The 14,429-nt window shown below is 37.4% G+C and overlaps 1 protein-coding gene and 1 long non-coding RNA gene across 3 annotated transcripts in view; one reads left to right on the top strand and one right to left on the bottom strand.

Annotated features, from left to right (window-relative positions):
- The window catches only part of LOC125279731, a 75,184-nt gene that overhangs the window by 29,348 nt on the left and 31,407 nt on the right, over positions 1-14,429 (top strand). The gene's annotated exons all lie outside the window — the stretch shown is intronic.
- Positions 5,757-11,589, bottom strand: slc52a3 (solute carrier family 52 member 3). Its single transcript, XM_048209707.1, has 4 exons — positions 11,148-11,589; positions 8,839-9,997; positions 6,823-6,946; positions 5,757-6,269 (listed from the first exon to the last, which is right to left on the bottom strand). The coding sequence occupies exons 2-4, from the start codon at positions 9,852-9,854 to the stop codon at positions 6,057-6,059; spliced, it is 1,353 nt and encodes a 450-aa protein (XP_048065664.1). The 5' UTR covers positions 9,855-9,997; positions 11,148-11,589; the 3' UTR covers positions 5,757-6,056.

Here is a 14,429-nt window from a genome sequence, read left to right on the forward strand (position 1 = left end):
GCAACAACTCGCATGATTCCACGCTCATTCACGGCATTATCACCTTTGTATTGTATAAGCGACCTCTAGCAGCAAAAATTACATATTGTGCCTTTAAGTTAAAGGGATAGTTCACCCAAAAATTAAAAATTGATGTTTATCTGCTTACCCCCAGCGCATCCAAGATGTAGGTGACTTTGTTTCTTCAGTAGAACACAAATGATGATTTTTAACTACAACCGCTGCCGTCTGTCAGTCAAATAATGCTAGTGAATGGAAACTCTATCAATAAGAGTCGAAAAAACTTACATATCCAAATTAAACCCTGCGGCTCGTGACGACACATTGATGTCCTAAGACACGAAACGATCGGTTTGTGCGAGAAACCGAACAGTATTTATATCATTTTTTACCTCTAAAACACCACTATGTCCAACTGCGTTCAGCACTCGTTTAGTGAGGTCTGACAACGACAGTGATGTCTCGCTCTCATTGAAGTATATGCGCGAGACATCACTGCCATTGTCAGAGCGCAATCAGACCAAGTTTTATTTACTCTTATAGTAGAAGTTCCCATTCACTAGCATTATTTGACTGACAGATGGCAGCGGTTGGAGTTAAAAATCATCATTTGTGTTCTACTGAAGAAACAAAGTCACCTACATCTTGGATGCGCTGGGGGTAAGCAGATAAACATCAAATTTTAATGTTTGGGTGAACTATCCCTTTAACATATGGGCTATTTTGTAAATTTTTAAGTGATTTTTTTCTCTTCCTTCATTTTGAGTAAATGTTGACATTTTTGCCACATTTTAAAGTGTTAATTAAAGTGTTAGTTCACCTAAAAATGAAATTTCTGTCATTAATTACTCACCCTCATGTCGTTCTACACCTGTAAGACCTTCGTTCATCTTCAGACAAATCCGAGAGTTTTTTTTCTCTCTCATAGCAAGCAACGAAAAAGTATTCTTGTCGCTTCATAATATTAAGTTTGAACCACTGTAGTCACGTTGACTATTTTAACAATGTCTTTAGTACTTCTCTGGAACTTGAAAATAGTAATTTCATTGCTTTCTATGGGAAATAAAAAACCTCTCGGATTTCATCAAAATATCTTAATTTGTGTTCCGAAGATGAATGAAGGTTTTACGGGTTTGGAACTACATGAGGGTGAGTAATTAATGACAGAAATTGTATTTTTTGGGTGAAGTAACCCTTTAATCATTTTATAGGATTTTCCTGTGTCCTCATTTTCATGTGTTCTGTTACTCTTTTTTTTAAATCCCTTTATCTAACTAAAGCCAGTTCCATAATGACATCATCCCCCAGGAAGTGACATCATTTTTTGTATGACAACAACAGCACAGATGAGCAATGGATTTGATCATTTCTGAGATGTTGGTTTGTCTCTCTTCACAATGTATTGTGTTAGATGAAACTACTGGTTATTTAAAAAATGTACAGAGCTCAAAAGCTGCTGCAGAACAGGAATGGATTATGTTAAACTGCCTTTTAAGCCATCTTAAGTACATAAGCATCACAATATATGTTGAATATGGTCAAAAGAGTGAAAAACATCAAGATTTGTGTCTGTATCACCCAGATCTAGCCATCTGTTGTTGAGAAATGTGTTGTTTTACCTCTAGAATGGCCTCATAGTGCATTTACATGAGAGATGATGGCTAAGTACAGCTAGAGTGACTGAAGTTCTGTTGCATTTATGTGCCATGCTCAGTTCATACGCTATTCTCCAGATGTGCCTGTCGTCAAGGTCATCCACACCCACTAACACAGTTTTAATTAGCATTCAGGTATCCTGGAGGGGAATTTCTTAGATCTAATCCTCCATTGAGACATGAGGCTACGGATGAGGAATATAAACAGTGAATTGACAAAACTGCAGACAGTATTATTTATCTCTTGCATCTTATTAAATCTCCTCTCTCTTTTTTACAATGAATAATCTTGAAACCCCCCCAGAAAAGTCTGTTGAGGATATCCTCAAACAATGTACGTCAAACAAAGATTTATTGACCTCAAAAATTTACTGACCGCAGCAGACCCCAGATACATTCAACCATAAGTGAGCAATAATGAAGTCACTACAACAGACTAACAGCCTCTCACTTCCTCACAGTGTTTCACATCCTAAATGGTGCCCATATGTCCCAACACACACCCTCAGCAACTAAAGGTTCCCAAGGGTCTTAGCTGACCCTCGCTGAACCTCTCCGGTACGATAAAAGGGAGGAAACATTTACATCTGCCAGACAGTGTGAATGACATAGAGCGCAGTTTATTTAAATGTCATCAATGGTCACGCTATGATGCTTAAACAGCTGAGCGCAGAAGACCAAACAACTGATTCGGCTGCAGAGGAAGATGCAGAAGCACTAAGAAGAACTAAGAAGGCATAATGCTACAATTCCAGTGTTTCATAATGATGGATTTTGTAACATTTTAACTCAAATGTTTTGAATGCCAGGGAAAGTATAGTTTTACATAATTGCATTAACTTCTGACAGGAACTGAAAATGAGTGTTTCTCAACTAATGGGTTGAACTCTTACTGATTATTAACCTGACATTATTTTGGTAATATACAGAATACATTGTAATATACTGTAAAAACAATGCATTCTGAGTAATATTTGTCGTTTTCGAGAAAGTAAACCACAGCGCTGCGTCAGAAATTTAATATTTACTACTATATAGTATGCGAAAAACAGTATGAGAACAGAGTAGTATGTCCGAATTGATAGTATTCGAAAAACAGTACGCAAAAAGCACCTGGATGACTTACTGCTTCCGGCGAGATTCTGAAGTGCGCATACGATGGACACTTTACTATCCCATGAGGCCATGGGAGAGGATTTGTGAATGGAGTTTAAGGGATATAACTGACACTGGTAGGTCATGTGACATTAACAACATGGCGGATGTTGTACGTCCGGATTTCATTCATACTGCACGCATTCGTAGAACATACTTTTTCAAAATTCAAATGTAGTACCTACTCAACAGTACGCTATTTCGGACGCAGCATAGGTTACTTTCTCGAAACCAACAAATAATATTACCCAGAATGCATTGTTTTACGGTATATTACTGTTTCAATAGAAAACTGTATTTTACGGTGTAAATTTTAGTTTTTTCACAGATTTTTTTAGAGTGTGAAGCAAATTCTAACTACCACTATTTACTATTTCCTCCAACTTTACACTACAATGAATTACTTCTAATTCAAAATAACAAAACTCATCAAGGTCAGTGTGTCCTTATGTAGAGTGATGAAGAAAGCCTTGTCATTGTCTTCCCCTCCTTCCATCCCATGTTCTCTCATTCACTGAGCTGGAGAACATCAGCGTGTCAGTTTTCTGTTCAGACGCAGCATGTTTCGGCAAGCCGAGTCTCGGCTGATCGGATAGGAGACTTAAGGGCATGTTGATGTTGTTGAAGTTTGGTCCAGAGCAGATGGAACTCGCAGCAGTGATTTTTAAAGAGCCCTCAACCCTCTGCAGGTCTCACGTGACCGAAAAGAAGGAAACCAGGTGGCTACACGCTCTTGGACCAGCTGGGAGAGTGAAAGACCATCTGACACTCAGCCAGAGAATCATACACTCTCCTCAGCAAACACTTTGCATGTCAATACCATAGAAGCACAAAGGGACAGCGAGAGAGACAGAAAGACATAGATCCAAGAAATTGAACTAATTATCCTGGCACTCGGCTATTTCTACCCCATTTTTCACAGCTGAACAATTGGGCCTTAAGTGGATAAACCAGCACAGAAAAGTGGTTTATGACCGTCTTCAGCTCGTAAAGTGAGTCAGTGAGTGTTTGAACAATGTGAATCAGTTTTTTTTCACTGCAGGAACTGGATGAAAAACAATCCAGATTTTGTATTATTAATGTTAAAGTTGAAATTTAAGTATTTATAGATTATAGTCTGTATTATATGAATGTTTTGTATTGTCAATATTTAAACAGTCCTACAAACAGACCCATATGATCCTCAGATGTTTCTTTGTGGAGATCAAGATGCTGACTACAGTGAGGAGGTGGCATCTGCATGATCTCCTGACCTCTGACCCCCAGGCTTTGCGTAGGGGGTAATTTAGGCTTTTTACACCCCGTTAGGATCAGTCAAGCATTCCTGAGTGCCCAAGAATCAGGGTCAGCAGCTGACACCACTCTGTCCTTTGCTCTCCATGTCTCTCTTTGTCTGTCTTTTGAATCCCTCAGGACAAGTGTTATTATACTGCTCATTTTTTGTCTCTCCTCATCAGTTAACCATTTCTGTCAGTTTGATCACCTGTCCGGACTCTGGCATAGCAGGAGATTTAACTGTATAACCTACCACAGCCAAAGGTCAGGCTTTGGTTGATTTCTCAGAGTACATGTGTGCTCTTGGGCTGATTTGCATTGTTGGATTTTGTCTTTTTTTCTCTGTGGGGGATGTTAAATCAAATGTTGTCACTGGCAAAAGTAGTTTTAGGTTGGCACAAATGGTAAGGCACACTTATTGGCATAAATAAAAAATGGCAGTCAGTTGACTCAGAAATTGATGGTGGTGGGTGGTTGAAGTCTACTGATTTCAGAATCTAGACTGCTAGCTCAGAAGTTGCCAGATTGATTCCAAAATGTGCAACTCAAGAACTGAGGATTTATTGAGATCACAATTTGTGCCCTTGAGCAAGACATTGAATCCCAGGTTATTACAGTGAGACATCTCTGCAAGTTGCTCGGGATAAACTCAATAAAAGTTTCCACTAAATCACAAGTATTTGGTAGTGAAGGATAAACAAAGCTTTGCAAAAACCTGAGGCTTTTCTCTCAACTTTATCTTAAAAAGGTTCATTACTCAAAGCTTTTCAACGCTGTTTACATTATGGCCATCTGGTGGTCAAAATGAGTAACACCTACCAAACTGCTGTGTCCCATTATTTTTTATTTTATTTTATTTTTTACATTTTATTAAATGTTTTTATTTTATTCTATTCTATTATATACATATATATATATATATATATATATATATATATATATATATATATATATATATATATATATATATATATACATATATATATATATATATATATATATATATATATATGAAAGCCACTGTTGTAGTGATTAATTTGTGTCTGCATTAGCACTAAAATAATTCAAATTAATGAAACAAATGCATAAGTAAAACTGATAAGTGATCTGTCTGTTATGCTTCAGTCCTGGCTTCAATTGTTATTTCATCATTAATTGGGCTTCATACATAAATTATGGTATTTATTGTAAAAACAAACAAACAAAAAAGAACAATGCTTCAGAGTTAGGAAAACTTGCTCATTATGAACCAGACACTAAAGCAGTCATGTGGTTCTCAGATGAACGAAGCTTCGGAGGTCATAGAGCACGTTTTTGGGGAATCAAACTTCGGTATCGAATGTAACATCACTAGTATTTAGCTTGATTATTATTTTTTTTTATTATTAACTTAAAATTAATTAAAATTTTTTGGGCTACTATCAATCAAAAGTTTACTCTGAAACCTTGCAAAAGAGCAGTAGCATCAGCAAAATATCCAGCAAATGAGCGCCATCTAGCGATGACATACGTGTCACAACATGATTAAATGTTTATAATGTTGTACATTATTTCGACTTTCCCTCTCTTTGACTTATTCCTCAAGTTGTGTCTACAACAATGCACTTATTAACTTGTTTAAAAACATTAATTTAACCCAAAACATTCAATTAATACCAGCTTGAGACAGCATTTATAATACAAAATTTTTTAATAACACAATCATCAGATTTTGTGAAACGACAAACACCAGTAATCCTCAAATGATTCAGAAACACTTGTGGATGTTTCCAGACATCAAAAACTCACAACATCATAAATAATAATCCACAATAATATAAAAAAAATGTACAAATGTTAAATTAATGTGAAAACAAAACAGAAGAGCAAGGAAGTGCCAAATGTTAGTTCATTATGTCACCATCATTAGCTATGATGTGAAAGTGAGTTGTAGAAGTAGTTAATTCCCCTGTTAGTCTTATTAAACTCTTATTATAATGGGCATTTGGTGTTGCAAATGTCCCCCGACTGAAAGAGGCGATAGATGTTAACCAAGGGAAACATAATGATGGAGCCCAACAAAGATCCTGCCTGCACTGCTGCTCCACACCACACGAGGGCGCTGTGACTCCGGTCCCTCAGAATCACACCCACCATCACCTTCACATAGGACAGCAGACCAGTAAAGAAAATCCATGACAAAACCTGAAACAAATTGGAACACACAAAAAAGAGTGACATATAGGTCGTCAGATGCTTGTCAGTTTAATATAAGGTCATTAATATAGAGAGCCTGTCATGTCTGTGACTGTGACAGTAGATCTGGAGTGGTCAGTTATCAGGGTAATTATGCTGAGGTGTTAAAGCACTGGTATATCTGACCTCAGCCAACATTTAATAAGCCGGAATTGCACAACTAGTGACGCAAATTCTTGACTTTGAAAATAGGTCACATGAGTCTGGATTTTTCTATTCTGGACATTTAAGCATTAACCCAAGCTCTAACCATTGGTGATGTTCACTAGGTTTCATTAGTATTCAGAATGTTACTTTTTTGAGAGGTTTTGATTTTTTTCCTTCATTTATCCTGTATTAGCCATGACTGTTTCACATTTGTTTTATTTGTAGCTTGAGGAACAAAACTGTTTTGCTGAACCAATTACATTGATCTTTTAACATTTACAATAGATTCATTTATAGCTAAACATTCAGACAGAATATTCTAGAAATGGGCTGAATACATTAAAAGGAAACTTACTATAATAGCGTCCCCTAGAGGTGTATCTTGGAGCAATGGGCAGGGACTCATGGCAGCCATGGCCATATTGTAGCCTCCAAATGCAGACCCCAGCAAACACAGGATGCCCAGAAACACTAATGAACTAAGAGAATAATATACCCACTGTTACTCAAACTGCTATTATGAACCTTTCTTAAAATTTGCTTTGAAATAAATTGTGGGTTAAATACGGAAAATTAGGTAGACTCCTCCCTCGGTTGACAATAAAAACACATTTTAAAAGCCTATATAATTTAAAATAATATGTATATATAAAATAAAGTATATAAAAATATTTGATTTTTATAAAATTATTTAATTTTTCATTGAAAAAAATGATAGAATTTTAAAAGAAGATTTTTTTTATGTTTTAATATTTTTTAAAGTTATGTTTATGCTTTTTTTTTTTTTAAAGTGATCGAACACTTTTTGATTCTTAAGTGTATTATTCCATGTTTTTCATTCATTTTACACACTTAGGGACTGTTGTTTTGTGGTAATCAACAGTAGGCCTCAAATGCTTTTGATTTAACCTGGAATATATCTTTAAAACAATTTATCAACTTAAAGGATGAGTTCATTTTAAAATAAAAATTACCCCATGGTTTACTCACCCTCAAGCCATTCTAGGTGTATATGAGTTATATTAATAATCACCCTGATGCTCCAAAGCTTTATAATGGCAGTGTACGGAAGCCACCTATTTGAAACTCCAAAAAGTGCATTTAACATAAACGTACTCCACACGGAGTATGTGCCTTCTGAAGCAAAGCGATGCATCTGTGTAAGAAATATATCCATATTTAACATGTTATAAAGTAAAATAACTTGCATCGACAGACAAAGAAAGTGTAATGCCTTCAAAACAGCAGTTCAAAACGCTTACGCTACATACATTTTTTCTTAAGTTGAATATGGAAGGCGGTCTGGCGGTAGTTATTTTATTTTATAATGTGTTAAATATGGATATTTTTTTTCATACAAATGCATCACTTCGCTTCAGAAGGCTTTTATTATCCCCCCAGAGCATCAGGGTGATTATTAAAGGGTTAGCTCACCCAAAAATGAAAATTCTGTCATTAATTACCCTCATGCCGTTCCACATCCGTAAGACCTTCGTTAATCTTCAGAACACAAATTAAGATATTTTAGTTGAAATCCGATGGCTTTGTGAGGCCTGCATAGGGAGCAATGACATTTCCTCTCTCAAGATCCATTAATGTACTAAAGACATATTTAAATCGGTTCATGTGAGTACAGTGGTTAAATATTAATATTATAAAGCGACGAGAATATTTTTGGTGCGCCAAAAAACAAAACAAAAAAAACTTGTATAGTGGTGGCTGATTTCAAAACACTACTTCAGGAAGCTTCAGAGCGTTATGAATCAGTGTATCGAATCTGCTATTCGGAGCGCCAAAGTCACGTGATTTCAGCCGTTGGCAGTTTGACACGCGATCTGAATCATGATTCGATACACTGATTCATTTGTGCTCCGAATCTTCTTGAAGCAGTGTTTTGAAATCGGCCATCACTAAATAAGTCGTTAATTTGTTTTGTTTTTTTGGCGCACCCAAAATATTCTCGTCGCTTTATAATATTAATATTAAACCACTGTACTCACATGAACTGATTTAAATATGTTTTTAGTACCTTTATGGATCTTGAGAGAGAAAATGTCATTGCTCAACAAAAATATCTTAATTTGTGTTCCGAAGACTAACGAAGGTCTTACGGGTATGGAACGGAATGAGGGTGAGTGATAAATGACATTATTTTAATTTTTGGGTGAACTAACCCTTTAATATAACTCTGATTGTATTTGTCTGAAAGTCATACACCTAGGATGGCTTGAGGGTGAGTAAATCATGGGGTCATTTTTATTTTAAAGTGAACTAATCCTTTAATAGAACACAAAATATATGCAAAACCGTAATAAAATGGTAATAAATAAATAAATATGACTAGATTGTAATTAAAAGTAGAGATATATACCGTTTGGGGAAAAACATGGCAATAATGCACGCCACTGGATTGGCTACCGCCGACAGAGCGGCTGACAGGTGATAGGCCATATTTCCATAAGGCATACAGGAGAAAGTCTGCACTGAGGGCAGCAGTCCGTTCGTCGCACCATTCACCCACACCACCATAAAATAGATGAAAGCCAACTGATAGCCGGAGTGCAGTGGTTTAGGAAACAGGACTTTGATCTGCTTCTTTTCCTCTTCCTCTTCACTGTTTGTCTTTGGATTGGGGTCCACAGGGCCCTCGAAACCGCTGCAGACTGTTGCCACGGCATCTGAGTCCGGAACAAGATTTTCAGTGGACAGTTCAAAGGTGCGAGGCAGACGGTTTAATATGATGAAAGCACCCAGGCTTATTGCTGTCATTACAGCTAGGAAAGAGAAGAAGATCTCAGTGGAGAAATTGGGAGGGAGGTACTGCGTCTCCACAGTGAAGTTTGGAGGTTCAGAGTCTGTGATGTTATCCAACACATGTGACACATTGACACATTTTGACATCCCAACCCCTTGCGCCAGTGCCACCAGGCCTGGAACCAGACCGCTCAGACCTTCTCCAATAAAGTATGTGGTGATATATTTGGCTGGAAGTTGCATCATGAATGGCAGGAAGGTGACAGATGAAGTGCAATCGACTAGAGCGAGAAAAAACGTAAGGATGAAAAATGCCGTGCTGCGCAGTTCCCCGAGCAGCATGGTGGTGTTCTTCCAAAACACAGCCAGTAGGACACAGGCTACAACACCAATTGACAAAACAGCATAGATTACTAGATTTTCACGTAGTCTTCCAGGACAGAATTTGTGCGCCAGGGTCACCAGCAAAGGCCCGAAGTTGGCAAGCTGAATGATGACTGTGAGGTACGATGGCAAGTCCCAGCCCTCTGGCAGAACATTGACTATCAGAGGAAGTTCCACCCACAAGCCATTAATGGACACCCAGGAGCCCAGACCGAAAGCACACGCCAAGACATGGATGTACAGAGGCATAGTGAACGTCTGTCAGAGGGCAAATGGGTAGTTACAGAAATATCTGATGTCAGATAACTGTGTGACTCTTCGTTATTGTATTGTGTGTGACTCCACTACAGTTGGGTTTGATGTCTTCTCTTCTTGCCAAGACATCAGATTACCTTCAGAGAGAATCAGAAGAGAGAAATAAAAAGAAATCCTCCAGTATTAGCAATTGATGTGACAACATAATGTGACAGCATGATATGACATCCCTGACAGAGGAACCATTGCAGAACCCATGGGAATTAATATTTTAAAAGACTATATATTCACCTGTTCAAAATTTGGGGGTCAATAAGATATTTTTAATGTTTTTGAAAGAAGTCTTTTATGTTCACCAAGGCTGCATTTATATTAAAAAAGTACAGTAAAAACAGTAATACGGTATTTTAAAACGTAATGTATTCCTGTGATGGCAAAGCTGAATTTTCAGCATCATTACTCCAGTCTTCAGTGTCACATGATCCATCAGAAATCATTCTAATATGCTGATTTGTTGCTTATGAAACATTTATCAATGTTGAAAAAAGGTGTGCTGCATAATATCTTTGTGCAAGCCGTAATACACTGTGAACAAAGTTCAAAAGAACAGCATGTATTTGAAATACAATTTTTTTGTAACAGTATATTTTTTTACTGTCACTACATTTTAATACATTCTTGCTAATAAAAAATTAAAATAATAATTTAATTTCCTTCAATAAAAAATCGTACTAATTCCAAACTTTTAAATGACAGTCTTATATATATATATATATATATATATATATACACATCAAACTTTAAGCATACAGCCTGTTGCATGCAATACAAAGTACAAGTGCAACACAGCAATAAAACGATTATAAACAGGCATTACAGCAATTAACAATAAAATGTGAATTGCTGTATTAACGTGGCTTATTAATTGTAAAAAGTAAAAAAAACAAAAAAAAACTGTAAACATTCTAAATTCAATTATGAATTGTTAATTCTTGTTAATTCTGTTTACTGGATCCAGGTGGTCCTTTTTAGATTTTTTTTTTTTTTTTTCCCACAACCAAAGACTTAATGATAAAAGTTCAAATTAACTTGAACTTGTCAGTATATTTAAAGACAACCAGATTTGCATAAATGTAATATCCAACATGATATAAAAAAGCGACATGTTAAAAAAAATTCAGTCAACACATTTCAACTTAAGCAAACATCAGATACCTGTAACTCAGGACAAAAGACTGATTAATGTGCTATCTCACTGGAGGAGCATTAAACAAATTCAGTACTCACACTACTGCTGAGACAATGAGCCAACTGAACATGCTCTTCATCTGGCACAGACATTAGTTTGCTTTACGAACAGGTAAGTCATAGAAACGACATTCATTCAGCAATCCGGTATCCTGTTGTTACCAGTTAACTTCTCCACTCCGTCTAAAGATGTTCAGTGTGGTTTTTAACCTCAGTGTATGAGTGTGGGTGGGTCTGCCTCTTTCATGAAGGTCATCCCGCTCTAATAAAGTGCATTACTCTCCTGTCACATGACAGACTGCAACAAATTGACATTTTAGCTAGTCCCGTTCTTCTGCATAACTTAGCATTGGCATCAAAGTGTGCATCTACAGTTCAGTGAGCGGTAAAATTTGGACTCATAGGCATGTTGAGTCTCTGAGATATATCATGATCATTTAATCGTGAACAGAATATCCTTAACTCTTTTGCGTCATGTACTTTGACCCTATTCAACAATCATATCTTTCATCAAGAAAACTAAATGTAGAGCAAAGAGACTTCAATTCACATAATATTTGAACACTTATAACAGGACAGTTTGAAACACCATTAAAAGTTTTTACAAAACATAAAACTTGCCTTAGGTGCTGTTTATTTTATACTCTCTTTGATAGCAGGTATAAAATATAAAAAGTATACAGGTTAACTAATTACAAAACATCACAACCCAAAGCTCATTCAGGCACAGCACACAGTATAAGTGCAGCATTATATGGTGTGACCTACATGTACAACCCCCATTACTAATTAACAACTTCTGTTAGGTTTGGAACTTGTACCTAAAAAAAAGAGAAAGATTTATTATGTACACTATTTTGCCAAAAGTTTTGGGACGTCTGCCTGTACATGCACATGAACTTTAATGACATACCATTCTTAATCTGTTGGGTTTAATGTGGAGTTGGCCCACCCTTTGTAGCTATAACAGCCTCAACTCTTTAGGAGTTTAGGAGTGTGTTTATGGGAATTTTTTACCATTCTTCTAGAAGCGCATTTGTGAGGTCAGGCACTGATGTTGGCGAGGCCTGGCTCGCGGTTTCCGCTCTAATTCATCCCAAAGGTGTTCTATCGGGTTAGGGTCAGGACTCTGTGCAGGCCAGTCAAGTTCCTCCACACCAAACTTGCTCATCCATGTCTTTATAGACCTTGATTTGTGCACTGGTGCACAGTCATGTTGGAACAGGAAGGGGCCATCTTCAAACTGTTCCCACAAAGTTGGAAGCATGAAATTGTCTAAAATGTCTTGGTATGCTGAAGCATTAAGAGTTCCTTTCACTGGACCTAAGGGGTCAAGCCCAACCCCTGAAAAACAACCCCACACCATAATCCCCCCTCCACCAAACTTTACACTTGGCACAATGCAGTCAGGCAAGTGCCGTTCTCCTGGCAACTGCCAAACCCAGACTCGCCAGACAGAGAAGCGTGATTGGTCACTCCAGAGAACACGTCTCCACTGCTCTAGAGTCCAGTGACGGCATGCTTTACACCACTGCATCCGACCCTTTGCGTTGCACTAGCTGATGTAAAGCTTGGATGCAGCTGCTCGGCCATGGAAACCCATTCCATGAAGCTCTCTACACACTGTTCTTGAGCTAATCTGAAGGCCACACGAAGTTTGGAGGTCTCTAGCTATTGACTGCAGAAAGTTGGCGACTTCTGCGTACTGTGCGCCTCAGCATGCGCTGACCCCGCTCTGTGGTTTTACATGGCCTATCACTTTTCGTGGCTGAGTTGCTGTTGTTCCCAATTGTTAATACCGCTAACAGTTGACCGTGGAATATTTAGTAGTGAGAAAATTTCAAGAATGGACTTATTGCACAGGTGGCAGCCTATCACGGTACCACACTTGAATTCACGGAGCTCCTAAGAGCAACCCATTCTTTCACAAATGTTTGTAGAAGCAGTCTGCATGCCTAAGTGCTTGGTTTTATACACCTGTGGCCATGGAAGTGATTGGAACACCTGAATTCGATGATTTTGAGGGGTGTCCCAATACTTTTGAGCTGCGTTCCATTCGATAGGGTCCCTACTCAGTGTTCACTGCTCCCTACTCCCTGAGCACGGTATATCCGTTGAAGTGGACTTCGCTGACAATAATCGCTCATTTGAAACGCCCTCCAAACGTCATCAAAGAAAGTCAACGCCGGTGTCGCGCAGATTATGATATAACATAAATATATTATAATTTACTTATTATTTACTCTTAACAGATTTTAAGCTGTAACTGTCATGCCATATTGAAAATAAATTCTCATTTGGTTAACTGTAAATGTATTTTTAATCCATGGTCTGGGTCTCATCTTGTGCAATTTCTTTTCCACACGCAGCCACATAGTAAACACCTCTGAGGTAAATAAAGTAAAATAAAAAATGGCAGAGCCTCAGCTGCTTTTACTTTGTCATGCCTATTCATACAATAAAATATGCAAATGTAACACTCATCGCCATAACCATTTATACTTTCGTTCGTATAAGAATAACAAAATGTATGAATACTCAAAATGCATGCGTAAATTCCTCCACCGGAGTGCCGTTTAAAAACTCTTTCAACGGCTCTGTTCCATCGTACTTCTGACTGGTGACCCCGGTGCGCAGTGACAGTTGGGTAATTTTACCTTTCTACTTCCTGTGAAGTGATGTATCGATGTTCCCTTATTCCCAATGCCGTTCGCAGTGCCCTTCGAACTGAACATGTTCGCTCCCTTCAGAATGGAATCTCACTTAAGATGGCGAAATACCCTGTGAAGTCCACTTCGCAGTCCACTTACGGTCAAATGGAACGCACCTTTGGAAATATAGTGTACTCTTAACACATTAAATAAAGGCACCAGGCCTTGGTGAGCAAGAGACGAAAAAACTGTAATGTTTAAATTATTAATACATTTTTTTAGGAAGTTAATTTTCTTTATCTATTTATCAATATTGTCAAAATCTTTAATTTTTAAGTTATGAAATAGAACTACAACTTCTGTTATTGAACACACACAAAAAACAACAACTTTGTGATACTTTGAAGGGAGTGATTCCGCACAATAAAATTATTTCTATAATCTAAATCATGCACGGCAAAAAATGGGGGATGCTAGAGGAGCATACCTCAAGTGGTTTGCAGAACCTGCACACTGGATGAGAATTGCCTTTAAAATAAGAACAAAATTCAGAATCCAGCAAAAGCAGGTTTAAATATTCCGGTGACATAGTGGAATCATTGTCATTTAGAAATAAGATCATGTGTGTTTGAATTGAGATTGTGACCTTTTAATGATTAATCTTGCATAC

This window comes from Megalobrama amblycephala, linkage group LG12, assembly GCF_018812025.1.
Source record: "Megalobrama amblycephala isolate DHTTF-2021 linkage group LG12, ASM1881202v1, whole genome shotgun sequence".
NCBI classification, from domain to species: Eukaryota; Metazoa; Chordata; class Actinopteri; order Cypriniformes; family Xenocyprididae; genus Megalobrama; species Megalobrama amblycephala.

Coding starts and splice junctions, on each gene's coding strand:
- slc52a3 (XM_048209707.1), bottom strand. CDS start 9,854: ATGCCTCTGTACATCCATGTCTTGGCGTGTGCTTTCGGTCTGGGCTCC. Junction 6,947..8,838: donor GCCATGTTTTTCCCCAAACG/GTATATATCTCT, acceptor TTATTCTCTTAG/TTCATTAGTGTTTCTGGGCA. Junction 6,270..6,822: donor CTCTAGGGGACGCTATTATA/GTAAGTTTCCTT, acceptor AATTTGTTTCAG/GTTTTGTCATGGATTTTCTT.